Source organism: Talpa europaea, assembly GCF_964194135.1.
Source record: "Talpa europaea genome assembly, chromosome: 14".
Taxonomy (NCBI): Eukaryota; Metazoa; Chordata; class Mammalia; order Eulipotyphla; family Talpidae; genus Talpa; species Talpa europaea.
In genome coordinates this window covers 19,672,413-19,691,258 of record NC_140082.1, presented here as the reverse complement: position 1 = coordinate 19,691,258, position 18,846 = coordinate 19,672,413, and the positions used below count along the sequence as shown (strand labels likewise).

Below are 18,846 nucleotides of genomic sequence, written 5' to 3'. Positions count from 1 at the left end.
AACAGGTCACCAACCCCTAAGAAAACCGGCTCATCTCAACTGTTTCTCACACTTAAAACTCATCTCTTGTCTTCTCCCTCCCATAGCACCTAAATGGTCCTGATTTTGTAAATTCTGTCCCTTTAGACCTGAAAGCTGATGAGCTTTCCAGATGCTTGGTTACCTGGGAGGGAACAAGAACACAGGTGTTGGCAGAGGCCAGGGGCCATTTCCCCGAAACATGCTCTGTGAGAAGCACCACACAGCCTGGTGGGGGCTGTGGGTTGGGAAGGACAGTCGAGCCCCAGAGGCTCAGCCTGCCATGGCCATGGCATAGCCAGAGGCACCCCCAACCCATCCTTCCTGCTGGGAGCAGGGGATGATCTATGCATAAATCATCGGGTTAGGATTCAGTCTGCTGGTGAGCAAGCGAGCAAGCGGGGGGGGGGGGGGGGGGGGGGGGGGGGGGGGGACGGTATGGGGGAGCCATGCTACTCATGTCGTCTGACAAAAGTCCGGGCATGGGGCAGATTTCTGAAAAATCATGAATCTCATTAGCTGACTCCTGCTAGAGTCTCCTCATTTACTTGAGGCTAGTTTCTACCTTTGCTAAAATACGCATTTAAAAGTAAAACTGCAAATACTGATCAATTACTGAATAACCAGTTTGATGACAAATGGCACTGCATGATACAAATATTACATTTTTTATAAAATTAGTAGTTCTCTGCCAAAAGGCAGCAATTCAACATTTGGCCTTACATTAACAAGTGAAAAAACTTCTTGGAACAAAAGGCTGTAAACGTCCCTGGGCCATGTCTTTTAGTATGGATATGTGGCTTTTTAAGGCAGGGGCTAATTGGAGAAGGAAAGTCTTTTACTTTAAAGTTAAAGATAACAGTTGAGTGTCTGAAGTGAGCCAAGCTCCAAGTATAAGAAAACTCTTGATAAGCCAGAAGGCACCATAGTCAACTCCTGCTAACTTTTTCCTGCTTATTTAGGGCTAATTGGTATGGTAGCTGTTAGAGTATACATTCAAGAATAAATCAACAGCAGTCTTGTGACTGGTTGAGCTAGTTATAACCATCTTTGGCCATGCCTCTGATAAAATATTGGTAACTCCTTACAACTACAAACAACAATCAGCAATCTTACAGAGAAAGGAATTTTCCCTTAATTATCTGGATGTTTAAGATAAATGACTATTCTGAGAAACTTTGGTTTAACAAATGTGCCTCCTTTAAATAAAAAAATAATAAATGTCACAGCCTCTGCAAAAGGGTAAATCAACCCTGCTGCTCTTGAAAAAGATGTAATTGTTATCTTCCCTAATGCATATGCTTATGCACTCTCCCAGTTTGCTTGAAATGTAAAAATAAAGAGCTACAGAGACTCTCAGCAGGAGATGCCTGCACCCTGATCAAGTGTTCCTGTCTCCTCATTGCTATTCATTCTCTATAATTGCGCCAACACCCTCCCATCCTTCAGGAAACCCTGACACCCAGACTGCTGTGGCAGGCTCGCAACAGGAGGGGTCACTGATGGCAGAGTCTGTGAGTGTGTGAGTCTGTGAGCAGCCCGCTGACTGCAAACCACAGCCCAGGCGTGCCCTGTCTGTCGGTCACACTCAACCTCTGAAAGCAGATCAGAGGCCTGGCAGCACTATGTCTTGCCGCCAAGGAGTCCCATGTAACTCTGCTTGGGCAGAAACCTTGGTCCGAGGCTCCGAGGCTTCTGGGGGTCACACTAAGTTCATCTTCTGTGGATATATTTTTAAAAATCCTGCCAACATTGCACAGTGATTTAAAATGTGGGCTCTGAAGTGATTGAGTGAGTTCTGGGTCTGACGTCTGGCTCTGCCCTTGAGAGGCATCTGCTCAGGTCAAAAACCCGCCACCTCCTGGAGTCCAGAGCAAAGCAAGCGGTGTCTGCAGGCAGCACCTGACACACAGGCAGCCTGCCCCTGGCCCCAGGCTTTTGTTACCTGCAGCCTTCAGGGCGATCCGCAGCTGGTAGGAGGACATGGTGCCGGATTTGTCAGTGGGATTTGTCAGTGTCGAATTGAGGGAAAAGGTTCTGGGGGAGGAGAGCAGAGGCATGGAGGAGGAGGGCCCTGGGGAGGGGACGCCCTCCCGGGCAGTAGTGGGGGGCAGCCAGTGTGGAGGGGAGAGTCCTCACCAGGGCCCAAAGAGGCCAGGGCTGTTTTGGGCCCTGCAAAGGAGGTTGTTTCCTTGGGCTTTCCCTCGGGGTGGAAGCACCGTGGTGCCTCCAGAAGTATCACAAGCCCTCCTGGAATTTCATCATGTTTGTTCTCTTGTGCCTTTTCTGAAAATTAACCCTCTTGCCTGCAACACCATCATCTTTAAAAACACCATCCTGCTCTAGGTTTGTACAATTCCCTCGGGGCCAAGCACGGCAGGGTTACGTACAATCCACTTCTTCGGTTTGTCCCAGAACACCTTGAATTCATCAAACTCCAGCTTTCCCTTGCCCCTGGTCTGTGTCAGGGTAACAGGGTGGTCCCCAGGAAAGGGGGAGGTTCCAGGTTCCCTGCCCCACCAAAGGAGGATGGAGCTGAGCAGGGAGAGGAGAAGCTGCAGAGGAGACTGAGGAAGGAAGCAGGATGGAGCCCGAAGGAGACCTGGAGGAGGCGCATGGAGCCTAGAGACACGTGAAGAAACTGCGCTTGTCTTTTGGTCCTGGACTGGGTGACACAGATGTGGGTGAGACCCGTGGGTAGGTAACAATGGCAGCTTTTATCTTCATGTTGATTTTGCTCTTTTTCTTCTGGGCTTGTCTGGTTGTTTCTGACCCTTTTCTGTAGGTCCCCACTGGAAGATGCTTTAGACTCATGGCAGGCTTTGGGGCCTTGCTCTGGGCCAATCCCATGTGGATGGAGTTTTACCCACAAGGGGACGGGTAACTTTGGGTGCTTGATTTAGAAACTAGATTCTTTGCCTTTCTTGTATTGTTTCCTAGTTTTATTAAAGTTCCTTCCCATTAAAGTCTCATATGTTTTTGTGTTGATGCGGCGGATGGCAGAACCCATTTAGAATAGGCAGGATTGCGGGGTTTGGGCTGCCCCTCTCCCTGTCCTATAACATCAGGAGTGAGTTAAGGAAGAAGAAGCAAGTATGTTTCAACCTGAGAATTCAGAGCCGGGCAGTGTGACGGGCATGGATGACATGGATTTGGCCTTCTAGGGAGATGGTTCAATTATTAAACCGGTTTTACCGAACGCCGGCCTCAGTTTCCCTCAGCCAATAAAAGGAAACTAAGTTTGAGGAAAAGGAAAGCGGTTTTATTTGTCGACAAATGAGAAGGGCGGCAGACTCATGTCCGAAAAACCACCATCCTGCTCTTTGGCAGCGGGCAGGGGTATTTATACAGGGGGAGATGGGTTGGCATCCGCGAAGGAGAGGGGGAAGGGGTCCGCACAGAGATAAGTGGGCGCCAGCTCAACAGGGAGATGGATGGGTGTCAGCTCATTCATCTTAAGGGAAGGGGAAGGTGTCAAGGCACAGAGATGGGTGGTCGTCAACTTGTTTTCCTTAGGGCTAGGGGGAAGGGTCTGCAGGGAAACCAGTGGCGCCAGCTTTTTTTTCTTCCCAAGGGCAGGGGAAGCTGCAACAAATGGGAAAGACAAGTCATCAATCCTGTTAATGCTAGATAAGGGGAATTGCAAAAAATGGGGGAAAGACAAACTTGTTAACTGTATCACCAGGAATCTCTAAAGAAGGCACAAGGTAGGGGTCAGACAGGGAGTACACCTGAAGATGAAACACCCATGAACCCCCAACACACCCCTCCTCATTTCCTGGGATGGGACCCCAAAGTGGCAGTAAGATTCTCAAGTCCTTTTGGAAGTGAGGTGGAAAGTTTAATTGATTTCAGACCCTAAAGAGCAGGAAAGGAAAACAAACTTATCTAAACTCTTCTCTTTGAGGCTGGTACTTACAGATGCAGCAAACGCAAACAACCTTGGGCTGAGCTCCAGCCAGCTGGGAACTGAGATGCAGAAAGAGAAGAGGTTCTCCAGGGGAGGAGGCAGCACCAACAGAAATTCAAAACTGCCATTATCTGAGGAGAAGCTTCTTCATTCATCATTATGAAGTGCCCCATGACCTTCAGCCAAGTCCATATTTCTTTGCCCCTCACCTACTTTTCAGCCTCTTTTCATCTTGGACCCTTGTGCCCTGAATTGCTTAGTTCCCTTTGTCCCCCACAGGCTGGGGACATTAAAACTTCCAAAAAATTTTCCCTCAGTGGTATAAAACATTGGGCTCAGAACCCTGTGACAATCAGTTCTATCCATATTTGGGCCCCAAATCTCTGCCCCTGCTGTTGGTGGGAAGCAGGCCCAGAAGAAAGGCCTTGCTCATCACCCCTCAAGAAGGAGGAGCAGGTGGTGAGGTGAGGCGCAGTAGTAACTCCAGAATGAGGTGTTGTCACCAGCCCGGTTACTACAAGTTCCTCATCCTTGGTCTGGCCCTGAAGACAAACCCAACTTGAGAGTGACATGGAGAACTTTTGTAGGCATCACCAACCCTGAATTGGCTTAAGGAAAACAGGAGATGGGACCAAGGTGGTGAATTCCATAGCCTCTACCCTTGATGAATGATGCCAACCTGATCACCTAACAGCCACGAGTTAAGATAACAGGTAGCACATGCTCATCCACCTGCCCCACAGCCCCTGATCCTTTGGAGTTCAGAGATGGCCTTTGAGAAAATAACCCATCACCTCTTCAGGTCGCTGGCTCCTGATTAAACCTGATTTCCTTCCACCAGCTCTCGTCTCTTGAGCTTTGGCCTTGGAGCTGCACATAGGTGGACCCTGGATCTGGTAACATCTTCAGAAACAATCACCCACAGAGAGGCGCTCAACTGCCTGCCACCAGGGAGGCCCTCACTTTATGATTTCTAAGCAAAGAATTGCAAATGAAGACTTTTATTATTAGGTTATTTATAATAGCAAAAATTAGAAGTTCTAGAAAGGACCAATGGAAGGTTCTCAACAATAAGTTGGGTTATGTTCCTATGATGGGTTATTACACAATCTTTAGGAATTTTTAAGCATATTTAATGATCTGGGGGAAATGTTCATAACAATTCATTCTGTAACAGGGTGGTCCCCAGGAAAGGGGGAGGTTCCCTGCCCCTCCCAAGGGAGGGTGGAGCTGAGCAGGAAGAAAAGAAGCTGAAGAAGAGACTGAGGAAGGAGCAGGATGGAGCCAGGAGACCTGGAGGAGACGCATGGAGCCTAGAGACACGTAAAGAAACTGCGCTTGTCTTTTGGTCGTGGACTGGGTGACACAGATGTGGATGAGACCCGTGGAGAGGTGACCATGGCAGCTTTTATCTTGATGTTGATTTTGCTCTTTTCCTTCCGGACTTGTTTGGTTGTTTGTGACCCTTTTCTGTGGGTCCCCACTGGAAGATGCTTTAGACTTGTGGCAGGCCTTGGGGCCTTGCTCTGGGCCAATCCCATTTGGATGGACTTTTACCCACGAGGGGACGAGGGGACGGGTAACTTTGGGTGCTTCATTTAGAAACTAGACTCTTTGCCTTACCTGTATTGTTTTCTAATTTTATTAAAGTTCCTTCCCATTAAAGTCCCATATGTTTTGTGTTGATGCGGCGGATGGCAGAACCCATTTAGAATAGGCAGGTTTGCGGGATTTGGGCTGCCCCTCTCCCTGTCCTATAACAATTCTACGAAATAGGGTTAAAATTATTGGAGAAATTTGAACATTCATACACTGCTAATGGAAATGTAAAAGAAATGCTTTGGAAAATGGCCAGGCAGTTCCTCAAAATGTTGGGGGGAAAAGGCGGTCCCAAAGCAAATTCCATACAGGCTTTGTGGACTCCACCCCCACCCCAGGTCAAAGCCAAAGACACTGGGAACTCCAAATCCCATCACCACCAAAGGGAAGGTGGCTGGGACCTGAGGGTGGGGTTAAGCAGCCAGGTGGATACAAAAGGCAGACACGTGGGCTTTGGGGGCTCTCTCCATTTTGGGCTCTTGGCCAGCAGCAGCGTCCGGTCAGCTCTGAGAGTGACTTTGGGGTTTCCAGGTCGTCGGATCGGGTAGGACGCATTAAAGACTTTATTTCCCTATTTTCTCCCTGAGTTGTACATTTTCCTTATTTCCTTTCCTCTTGTAAATAAACCTTTTATTAACCCTTTTGTGTGTGTCTGTAGTAGAGTATTCATAAGTCCCTTTAAAGCGCGCGGGTGAGGACCCACAGCCAGGAACCCGTTTAATATCGGGGTTGCTCTATAACAAAAATAGTAGCTACAAAATTACTTCTGGATTTGAGCAATTCTTTTAACTATATTCCCAAGAGACATGAAAATACATGTCCGCACAACACACATGTCATATGAGCGAATATTATCCTGTATATTACATGCAACAACATGGATGAACCTTAAAAATGTCCTGCTAAGTGAAAGAAGCCAGATAGAAAAGAACCACATATTACACGATTCCTTTTATATGAAAAGTCCAGAACAGGCAAATCTATAGAGACAGAGAGCATACTAGTGGTTGCCAGGGGATGGAGGAAGTGGAGAAGGGATGGCAAATGGGTGCAGGTTCTTTTTAGAGTGATGAAATGCTCTCAAAATTGATTGTGGTGATGATTGTGGTTATAGTAGAATTGTTGGTTTAATAATCTTTCTATTATGTGCTTGACTTTAGTACCTTTGATATTAACTACATTATTGCATAATTCTGTGAATAACTAAGAACGATTGGTTTGTGTGCTTAAATGGGTACACTGTGTGTATGTGAATTACACCTCAAAGCTATTAAGTAAAAGTGTCTGTCTCTTTATCTATCTATCTACCTCCCACCCATCCATCCATCCATCCATCCACACACAGAGATCAAACTGAACATATGATAAACGGACACTTGCTCGCAGACACACAAGTTAACAAGAGTTATTTATGGGTGCTGAGATGACTAGTGATTTTTATCTTTGTCATAATCTTTTCTGCATTTTAAAGAATTTCCTCCTGCAAACCTGCATCATTTTTGGAATCAGGAAAGAAGCCAAAAAAGCTATTTTTAAAGTCGGCCTGAACTCAGTCCTGGAGCAGGGAGCCTGGGAGGAGAGCAGAACCAGGCTGGGTGCCCATCATGTGTCCACTATTCCATGGGAGACCTGGGGATCCATGAGGGGTGGTGGGTGGGTGCTGCACCTCCCCCTGCAGTGACCTTCAGGGCTAATGGCTGTTGCCATGGTCCCTGAGGTCTGGCATGGGCAAGGAACCATGCGCGCAGGGGGAGAACAGAAAACTCCCTAAGATGCAGAAAAGCCGAATGCCTGTCAAGAGATTTCGACCACCAGAAGCCGCCACAAAGATGATTAAAAGAAATGCTGACCACCTGGAACCTTATCTCGCTTTCCCAAGGCCCACAAAATTTATTCAGCTACAACTATCTTTCTAAAATCTTTCCTTTTTCTGGTCATTGATTGCTAATTAAAAAACATACGTAATTTAATAATTAGGCTAAATGCAAATGAAACATTACTAAACACTGTGTTATAATAGAATTGTTGGTTTAATAATCTTTCTATTATGTGCTTGACTTTAGTACCTTTGATATTAACTACATTATAATATAAATTCACCCATGACAATTAATTATGAGTAAACATAAGTAGTAGTAATAGTAGTTAGTACAACAAGAATATAAGAAAGAGTTAATAATAACCTGTCTACTTAGGAATGCGGCTAGGTCCAGATGTATTTTGGACATAAATCACTGCCCTGTCAATGATAAGCTAAACCTATGAGCAAGCTGATTTCTTTGATGTTCACAGATCCTATGCCTTTAGAAAAAACATATATATACTAACCACTGACTCAAATAAAATTACACTCAGATTTACACTCTCTCTTGAAGTGTGTCTGTTTGTCATTTCTTTAGCCGAATCCCTGACCACCCTGAGCAGTCTCTTAACCCTGAGACGGCCTCATCGTTCACTGCTGTGCTGGTCCACGGCAGGTGGGAACACTTCCTCTTTTGCAGCACAGCATCTAAAACATATTTGAGTTCTTCTGCTGACATCTCCATGTCCTGTTGAAGTGGAGACAATTGCTTTTTGTGACTCAGTATCTTCTTACAGTTTCTTTCAATGATGAGCTTAATTTGACCTGAGAGCGAGTCCATCCCTCAGCACCCTGTTGCTTGCCCGGGTGCCCCGCACTGTTGGCCGCAGCCTGCTCACATCTCTGGGAGCTTCCAGCCCCCAGGGAGGGAGATAAGTCAGGCCAGCCCAAGCATGCTTCCCCCAGCCCTGAGCCCAAGCTCCCTAAATGGCTCCTGTGTCAGAGGACACTGGGATCTGAGTGTCCAAGCCTCTGTCACAGCAGAAGCACCAGGAGAGCTTCAAAAATGCCCATACTGGGGCTTATCCCAATTTGATCAGGACAACTGGGAGTATGCTTCATTGATTATTTTTCAAAGCTCTGGGGATGAATTTCAGAACCATTGACCTAGATGGTCCAGTAAATCCCACTAAATCTCAGCACCAGCTGCGCTCAGAAGCTTGAGAGAAAGGCAGAGTCTTAGACCCAGGCTAATACTATTTACAACTACCAGCTGAGAGGTTTCAAGGGCACACGGCTAGAGCAGTATCAAGGATATAGGAAGCCTGGCAGGACAGGGAAGACCCTCACTCCCCCGACCCCTAAACAGTCTGGGTCTCCAACAAGCAAGCTGAGCAGCTGAGAGGGTGGGAATGGGCAGGGAAAGGGCAGGAAGCAGGGCACAGATGCTCCAGGTTGCCTGACCCGCAGCTGCCCAACCTGGCCACATCTCTGTGAACTGGCATAATACGGGCATGCATTGGTGGCATCACAGGAACTGTCCTGACAACACCACCTTCAGCAGAGCAGAGAGAGCAGGATGAAGGTGAAAATTTCTGGGCAGAGGTCAAAGGAATGCCCTCCTAAGGCTTCCTATAGTTCCCACATGAAGTTCTGGGCCTGGCCGGGTTCCGATGGGTGCTGAGGCCCCATCAGTGCAGTCTGGAGTGAGAGCTGTGAGGAGGAGGCCGTCCTCAGCCCTTCTCATGAGAGGAGGGCTGCTTCCTCCCCGCCAGCTCCTGCCTGCCTCTGGGTCCGTCTCTGGGAAGTGTCACCTCATCCTTGGAGGGGGAGGCCAGGCCCCTCGGCCCTGCAGGGCATCAAGGGCAAGGGCAGCCCTACCTCACCAGCGATTTGTTCAAACAGGGCCCGGAACCGCTGCTCCTCCTCTGTCTCCTGAGCAGGTGAAGTTGGCTGCTGAGGCTAAAAATGAATCAGAGGAACTTGCTTGGGAGCCACAAGAGAGAAATTGACATTTAATTTCCCAAAGAAAAAGCAGGAAAGGGGAGCCCTGGGCAGGAGTTGGTGCTGCCCACTAGTGGAGAGGCCAGGACCTCCCTGGCAGTCTCACATACCTGTGCTGAGTGGTGCCCAGGATGGCCACAGCCAGTAGCACTGGGAATGAGAGTTTCCTCTCCTTGTGAGGGCTCTTTAGAAGAAATGTCTGGAAGGACTTACTGGGACTGGTCATGCCCTCCTTATCTGACAGATGAGAGGACTTTTGAAACCTGACTCCTGGCAGAGGCCTGGTCCAGCCAGGCTGCCATCACCCCTCCCCTTCTTCCAGGGCATACTGCACCACCTTGACTATCATTACCTGCTTAATCATTTGTCATGATAGGTGGTAAATCTTTATAGGCAGGATCTTTCCTGGGAGCCGCGCTAATCATGTCGTCTGACAAAAGTCCGGGCATGGGGCAGATTTCTGAAAAATCAGGAATCTCGTTAGCTGACTCCAAGATTTTCCTCATTTGTTTATGGCTAGTTTCTACCATTGCTAAAAATACGCATTTAAAAGTAAAACTGCAAATACTGATCAATTACTGAATAACCAATTTGATGGCAAATGGCACTGCATAATACAATTATTACATTTTTTATAAAATTAGTCTTTTTCTGCCAAAAGGCAGTCAACATTTGGCCTTACATTAACAAGTGAAAAAACTTCTGGAAACAAAAGGCTATAAACATCCCTTGGCCAAGTCTTTATTTATTTTTTTTTTTTTTAGAATTATTATTTTTTTTTTTTTTATAGAGGCATGCTTTATTTATTTGTTTGCTGGTTTGTTTGTTTGTTTTGTTTATACATGCACTGGGTACAGTCAGAAGCGCGGGAGGGTGAGAGAATTCACCAGAGCCAGAGCGGGGAGCAGAGCAGGCAGAAGGACCGAAGTACACTGCTGAGGGGAGCAGCGGGCGGCAGGAGAGGTCTGCACGCCATGTGGGACCCTCCTCTGGTGGTCGGGGAGCAGCCGGGGATCGAACCGGGGATCGAACCGGCGCCGTGCAGAGGCCGTGCCACCTGGGAGGCCCCCTTGGCCAAGTCTTTAATATGGAGATGTGGTCTTTTGAGGCAAGGGCTAATTGGAGAAGGAAATTCTATTACTTTAAAGATAGCAGTTGGGTGGCAGACATTATTCATGCTCCAAGTCTAAGAAAATTCCTAATAAGCCAGGAGGCGCCCATAGCTAACTCCTGCTAAATTCTTCCTGTTTGTTTAGGGGTGATTCCCCTGGAGGTGACAATTGGTATGGTAGCTGTTAGAGTATGCATTCAAGAATAAGTCAATAGCAATTTTATGACTGGTAGAGCTAAAACAACATAGATGATAATTTCTAAATAAAAGCCTTCTGTTTTTTGCTTTAATCATTTGGCTATATGTTAGTCTAAACTTTATAGGTTAGTTAGAAAAAATTCCTTTGTCTCCCTTCCCCCAGGTAACTTCCTGCCCTTTGTTTCCCCTAGCCCTTAGTTAATTCTTCACTATGGCAAACATAGAAATGTTAGTTGCAGTAGTAGAGTAAGCTTTTGGCTAGTAATAAAATGACTGGTTGTTTAAGGTAAATGACTACTCTAAGAACACTTTTGTTGAGCAACTGTGCCTTCTTTAAATCAAAAAATAATAAATGTCATCATCTCTGCAGGTGGGCAAATAGACACTTGACTGTTCTTGAGAATGATGTGATGATTGTTATCTTCCTGCCTTAATTCATATGCTTATGCACTCATGGTTTGCTTGAAAAGTATAAATAAAGGACTGTTGAGACCCGCCAAAGGATGATGTCAGCACCCTGATCAAGTGTCTGAGTCTCCTCATTCCCCTTCCCTTACCATTTCTCTACAATTGCTCCAATGCCTTCCCATCCTTCAGAAACCCCTGACACCCAGACTGCTGAGGCTGGCTCGCAACATTCTAGTACAGAGCACTGGGCCTGGTGCATGGCAAAAGGTCAAGGTTTTGGATGTTTTGTTTCGGGTCTGCTCATAAGCTGCATCCCAGAGAGGGCAGCAAGGAGAAGAAAGTCCTTCCTGAAAACTGGTCACTGCTCGAGATGGGGGTGTCAGAGGTTCTGGTCACATCAGCATCTCTTGGAAGCCTTACAACCCTTGGACAAGAATAAAACCAGCCCTGACCTCTCTCCCAACAGACAACATCAGGGAGAACTTATGTGTTCCCCAAGCCCATGGTCAAAAATTCTACCTGCTTCTCCCATTTTTGTTTTATCCGTTGCTTTTCTGAAATTGCATACTTTTTAAAGAGATTCCATCCACCTAAAAAATGTCAGTAACCTGTCAGGGAACAGAGGGAGTGGGAGGTTCTTTTGGAAGAAAGGTCACTTTTGTTCTCCAAGAGGTTAGAATCAATGTACTTCCTTGCATCGCGGTAACCATTCCTTGAACTTGGGAATTTTAAGTGATGTTATGGTCTGAAGGAAATTTCCAGGACAGTCGCTGAATCCCACCCCCCACAGTAGCCCAAGAAGGCTCACCTCAGGAAGGGCAATGTCTACATTTCCATCCATGTCCCTGTGGCCATAAACCATGTTGATAGTCATAGATTCACTTCCCCACTAGACTCTGCAGAGCTCCAGGGTTCAGAGGTGCTGGAAATTCTGTACCATAGAAGCCTTCCTCTTCTGTGACTGCATTTCACAGGGTGTGCAGGCTCTAGGCACTGACCTCCCTCTCCACTCATCACTCAGACCTTGCTCAGCATCACTCCAAGCAGAACTTGTCAATTCTGGGTTTTGAAAGAAGACACTCAGCTCCTTGAGGGTTAATCCATTCATGGGAAAATTTTAAAAGCTTATAGAGCAAGTTGAGGTGGAACCAACAAGATCACTTTTGAAGCTGGATTCTTCACCCTGGGCCCTTCCCCCATCGATGTGAACCCCTGAGCCCACTGGGAGGGTGAGTTTCTGTACTCACAGGTGGAGGAATCAGGAGAACCGTGACAGCAGGTTTACTTTGCTGCCCACACATATAGGGGAACCCGCAGCACTTGGGAAGTAGTCAGGAGCAGGCTTCAGCTGTCAAATATGAAAATATCTGGAAGAATTCAGTTTGTTTGTTTAAAGATTCATTTATTTTATTTATACAAGCACTGGGTACAGTCAGAAGCGGGGGAAGGTGAGAGGATTCATCAGAGTCAGAGCAGGGAGCAAACAGCCTCAGGGGCGGAGGACACTGTTGAGCCATGCCATGTGGAATCCTCGCCGGCACCACGGGAGGCCCTGGAAGAATTCAGTTTTACAGATTTAATCCGGAAGAAGCATTTCCAAAGACAAATTATTGAAAATTCAAAGGGAAAAAAATAATCAAACATTAAGAGGAAACCAGGACTGTCCCCTTTACCTCCTCATCCCCTGGGCCTCCACCACATAACCGTTTCAGAGCTTTTCATTATAGTTTAGGAGTCTCCAGTGAGGATGAAGCCAAGGGAAATTGAGCTGAAGGTGGCTTTTCTGTGACTGAGCTACTTGTGTCTCTTACTGATACTTGTGATATCACAGCAGATGGTGCACTGTGTATGATATTCAATATCACAGCAGATTACACGCTGCATTTCTTATGTTCAATATCACCTTCCATTGTTCACTATTGTACATGCACTGAGAATGGAGTTACTTTTGACCTCACCCCCCTAACGGACAGAGAACATGAAGGGTAAAAGATGGGTTTGTAACAGGGTGGTCCCCAGGAAAGGGGGAGGTTCCCTGCCCCACCCAAGGGAGGGTGGAGCTGAGCAGGAAGAGGAGAAGCTGAAGGAGAGATGGAGAAAAGAAGCAGGATGGAGCCAGGAGACCTGGAGGAGGCGCATGGATCCTAGAGACATGTGAAGAAACTGCGCTTGTCTTTTGGTCCTGGACTGTGTGACACAGATGTGGGTGAGACCCGTGGGGAGGGGACAATGGCAGCTTTTATCTTGATGTTGATTTTGCTCTTTTCCTTCCGGGCTTGTCTGGTTGTTTGTGACCCTTTTCTGTGGGTCCCCACTGGAAGATGCTTTAGACTTGTGGCAGGCTTTGGGGCCTTGTTCTGGGCCAATCCCATTTGGATGGAGTTTTACCCACGAGGGGACGGGTAAATTTGGGTGCTTCATTTAGAAACTAGACTCTTTGCCTTACCTGTATTGTTTCCTAGTTTTATTAAAGTTCCTTCCCATTAAAGTCTCCTATGTTTTGTGTTGATGCGGCGGATGGCAGAACCCATTTAGAATAGGCAGGTTTGCGGGGTTTGGGCTGCCCCTCTCCCTGTCCTATAACAGGTTCAGCCACAGGAGTTGCCGATCTGCACGGATCTCACATAGGGTTTTTTGTGTGAATGGATACTGGTCAATTCATCCTCAGTGTGTATCAGTGTCTGAGAGAAGACTGGAGAAAGACTTTGCAGCAGATTTTTTAAAATCAAAGATTACACTGCTTCTCTGTTGCTGATGAGAAAGAACCAAGGCTTCTGCAAGTCCAATCAGCAGCATTCACCAGGCATAAAGGCTTAAGGAATCCCCAGTTAGTGGTAAGTTAAGGGCTTTTGTTTAATGACCCTTAGGAGTTCTTGCTGAGCAGGTCAGTGAATGAGGGCTGGGGAGCTGGCTGCCCTCCCATCCCTGTAAAGTGAAACAGCCTGAGGGAGAAGTCAACAGAGCAGAGAGGGCAGAACAGACTATCACAAGCATATCACTGATCGATCTGTGCTTGAAGCCCACTCTGCTCCTCTGGACTTGTTAGTTATGTAGGACAATAAATTCTTTTTATTTCTTTTCTTTTTTTTTTTTTGAAGATTTATTTATTTATGCATACAAATTGGGGTACAAGCCAGAGGTGTGGGAGTGAGAGGATTCACCAGAGACAAAATGGGGAACAGAACAGGCAGACTGACTGAAATACACTGCTGAGAGGAGCAGCAGGTGTGACAGGAGAGGCCTGCTGTGCCATATGTGGGTCACCTCCCTGGCGGGGGGTCAAACTCATGCTGTAGAGGCTGCAGATAGCTGCATAGTGCTGAGACTTAACCCCTTATGCCACCAGGGAGGCCCCATTCTTTTCATTTCTAAACTAGTGTGAGGGTGTTTTCTATATTACTTGTCAGGGAAGATAACCCAAGTGGTAAAACAAAGGAGATTCCTTGAACAATTCTTATTCAAAGTCCTACAAAACCTTTGCCATTCTCTTTTCCCAATCATCACTGAAATGCTTCTGTCTAGCTCCATGTTTTGGGCCTTCTCTAGGTTTCTGGGCCTGATCCACTGATGTCCTGGTTTGGACTCAACACGTGGGGATGACAAAGAGAAGGGCAGGGAGACTACCAACTCAGGGATTTGCGGGAGCCTCCAGCCACGGAGCCCGGCACCCACCTTCCTTGGTGGACCATCACTTACCACTTGTGGAGGGCATCCTCCTCTAGGGCATCAGGAGTGAGGTTGCAGATCTCCACTTCGTCAATATGGGTCTTGAAGTCCGCAGATGCCATCCTGCAGCAAAGTGGAGACAGACATGCTCTGGAGGGATAACATTGCATCACTGACTCATTCATTCAATCATCCAACAGTTATTGAGCACTTGCTTCTGTCCTGGAGGATTGGGGAGAAATCAGGCCTGGGGAGAAGAAAATAGACTCCCTCTAAAAAAAAGGTAAAGAAAAGGTTAAGAAAGATAAAAAGGAGGAAAAGCTTAAAATATAGGTTGATATACATATAAGCACTACAAAGGAAAATAAAGTAGGGTGAAGGGGGAGCGTGCAGTGTGGGGGATATTTTAGATAAACAGCTAAAGGAACTTCTGACTGTTCAGGGGGAGGTCTGGAGTGTAGGGGTTGGGACATAATAACTTTTTGGTAGTCCAGGTAGTTGGAGAACAAGATCTTAAGACGGCTAAGTGAGTAAAGGATGATGTTGAAAGATAATGGTGGACCAGGGTAGTCATCATAAGGTTTTCAGCTTTGACTCTGATTTGATGGAGAAACATTAGGACGTGTTAACATGACCCATAACCCTTGACCCATGAGAAAGGGCACAGATAGAAGTGGAGTCACCAGCTATGAAGTGCGTGCTGTTGCCCAGGTGACAGATGAGGGTGGGTCAGTCCAGGCTGGTAGGATGGGAGGTGGTGAGGAGCAGTGATCAGGTTTAAGACATGTTTTGAAGGTTGAGCCTATAGGACTGGCTGGAGGATTAAATGTGAGGAAAAAATGAAAGGCAAGAAGATATGTGGTTTGAATCTCTGGATGGATAAAGATGGAGAAGACTGTGTTGTAGCAAGTTTGGGAGAGAAGGATTTGAGGAATGTGATCCTGCGATGTGCTATTGAGTAGATATTCACAGGAAATTCTGAGAAGATCCTTGACTATATGGATCTGGAATTCCAAGGAAAGGAACTGCAGACATAAACTTGGGACTATTGCAACCATGGGTGATCCCCAGAATAGTTGTGCATGTTTGACAATCTCTTGAACCTGCTCTTAGGAAGGCAACATCGTGTGACACTTTTCTATGAGTCCTGTGACACAAATGTGTGCAGAAGAAATTGATCTTAAGCCATATTCCAAGCTGGTCAGAACCAAGAGACTACTGACACAAAACCAAGAAAACAGGAAAAAAAACAGATTAGACCACACCCAGAAGCAAGGGGTCCATCCCAAGAATCTGGAAACCTTTTCATATATAGATCCATTTGTAACTATTTGATCAGACTTAGTCAAGCCCATAAACTTTACATTCTTAACTTTTATTTCCTTTCTACCTCCATTTTATGAAATCATTTCTACTTTCCAGATTTGAGCCTTGCCTCCTGTCTCCTTGTTGGTTGACCTCACAATTAAAAAAATACTTTCTTCCCCCCAAAATGGTGCTGTAGTGGTTGATTTTGAGGAGTGACAGGAAGTGAGCCTATTGCTGGTTTCAGTATCAGTGTAAAGACAGTGTGATATTTTAATTTATAAGAAATATTTAGTCATTCAGGTGACCATAATATATTTCTCCTATACTTGGTCTTTATCCACAGTTCCTGACAAATGGCTCCCTGAACTTGGATTTTCTTAGTGTTGAAAGTAATAAAAAGTGACTTTTGTTATGTAAAGGAGGGGAGTTTGGAATGCATCTAATGAGAGGGACTAGGTTTTGTTCCTGTCTAATGACCCAAAGGACACAGAAACATTAATTCAAAAGGGCACCTGCACCCTTATGTTTATAGTAGCACTATTTGCAAATGCCCCAAAATCGATGACTGGATCGATGGTATATGTGGCACATATACACCATGGAATATTACTCAGCAATCAAAAAAGATAAACTCAGGCAATATGTAGCACCATGGATGGAGCTGGAAGGGTATCATGCTCAGTGAAATAAGCCAGAAAAAGAAAAATACCAGATAGTCTCACTCATAGCAGGAATTTAGAAAACCTAAATAAGGGACCAGGAAAAAGACTAATTATAATCAGGTAAAAATCAAAATCACCAAGCAACTACTAAGCAGAGACACACTATGGGCGGTGGGGAGGAAAAGAAGGGTGGGATTAGGGTCAAAATAAGGGGGTGGAAATTGTATGGGGAATATAACCAAGATGAAAATGCAGACATTGTGCAAAAATGAAAAATGATGTAAAAAATATATAAAATGAAAAAAAAAAAAAGGGAAGGACTCAGGCAAGAAGTCACTGCATGAGCATATGAAAGGAAACAGAACCAGAAATCAGACATTGTGGTCTTGCAGAGTTGGAGTCAACTGTTTCCGGGTCCTACAGGGAGAAACAAGACTTGAAATGATTTCTAGAGATAAAGGGCCATTAACCAACTTTCCATTAGCAAAGATGTTCAGCTCTGTGGAAAGGCCAGATTAAGAATTCCTTCCCACTGATCTGTATTTTGAGATGCTCCAAGGTGGCTGCCTTCAAGGGTCCCTGTCACCAAGTTGGGCCTGGAGGTAGTGACCCCATGGAGCAGCTTGCTGCCTGCATGCAAATTCACTGGGCTGCAGATTCAAATGCAAACTTGGATAATGGATGGTTCAGTGGAGGGAGGCTGGGTGAGAGCTGGGAGGATGAGCCTTCTGTTTCCTGGGTCACATGGATTCCCTTGACACTCTAAACAAGTCTGGAGATGGGGAGAGTCCCCAACACGTGACATATTAAATCCTTTGCCAACCTGGGTGGATATAAGGGTTTTGAGACAGGTGTATGTGATTTACTGAAATGTATGATAAAATGATAGGAAGAAATGGGGTGTTCTTTACACCCAAAGGCCATGGGGGCTTGTCATACCTGTTTTGCAGTTAGCACAGAAATAAAGAGGTAAGAACTGTACCAGAATTCTCCTTTGTCCAGAGCAGGGTGACACAGGCGCTTTTGCTCAGCGCGGTCCACAGAACGCCACTCAGAAGAGCTAGGAGTAAACCAAATCAACATGTGGGTCACGAGCAGTACTGGCCTTGGGTCAGGGGAGCAGCCTTTCCTAGGAAGCAGGGTGTGCGGTTATGAAAGGAAAAACCCTGGTCAGTGACGATACCATGGACCCCAGAAATGTGCCAGAGGCTTTGAGATTGGTCGGAAAGTACATTTCCAAGGGCAGCCAATGGAAGAAGGTGCTTCTCATGAGACCACCACAGGCAGGGAAACTCACTTGAGTTCTGTTCTTTGTCAGCTGACACTTTAAAAAGTCATAATCATAAAGTGTTTGACAAGCTTGTTTGAGATTCATCTACCAAATACTTCCTTTCCGCAACCTCTATAGGAAGCTGGATCTTGTTCTGCCAGGGGGCCTTGCCTGGCCTCAGGTGAGCAGCTACTTACTGCCCTCCAGATTGGGAATAACACCTCTAAGGCCACTGCTTCTTTGGGATATCCTCCTCCCTCCAACACACACAGACACACACATACACACACACCCCTGTCTCCAGAAGCAGTTCACCCTTGAACAACTTGGGGTGATCAACCTCCTGTGCAGTTGAAAATCCAAATGGAATTTATTGTCAGTCCTCCTTATCCTGAGGGTTCTGCATCTGAGGATTCAGCCAAGCATCACGCAAGGTTGGTTGAATCAGTGGCTGCAGAACCTGCTGAGAGGTAACAGATCACCTGTGTTGTACAAGGATCAAGTGCAGCTCAAATGGCGCTGCCACCACCTCAGCACTCTCATGGGGGGATCCATTTCCCCACACCTTTTGGGTCTTGACTCCTGGGGGAGGGCTCAGAAGAGCCAAGTGAACCCAGAACCTCTCTCCAGGTTGCCCCTGGCGGGGTCTGGAGAACAGAACTAAGAGCCTTGATTTTTCCTTTGGGCCATTTTCTTCCAATGGCTCACACCCACAAAATGGATCCAAAGGCTCAGCTGAGCTTTCCAGCCTCCCTCTGGCACCAGGCAGAATCAGGATCTGGGATCAGGGTGGGGACAGACCCTCCCATCCCCCCAAGGCTGCCTGGAGGCAGGCAGTCCCCAGCTGTGTTCCAGGAAAAACCCACTTCTCCCTCTTCACCATGTTTCTCA

General features: G+C 46.4%; 1 protein-coding gene across 1 annotated transcript in view; it reads right to left on the bottom strand.

The window, feature by feature from the left end:
* The window catches only part of LOC311183685 (calpain-9-like), a gene marked incomplete at both ends in the record, with an annotated part of 68,240 nt that overhangs the window by 18,619 nt on the left and 30,775 nt on the right, over window positions 1–18,846 (bottom strand). Inside the window, 5 exon segments of the mRNA XM_084253230.1 lie at window positions 1,964–2,055; window positions 9,443–9,569; window positions 14,678–14,741; window positions 14,745–14,838; window positions 17,668–17,745. Coding sequence (XP_084109356.1) covers window positions 1,964–2,055; window positions 9,443–9,569; window positions 14,678–14,741; window positions 14,745–14,838; window positions 17,668–17,745 — 455 coding nt within the window.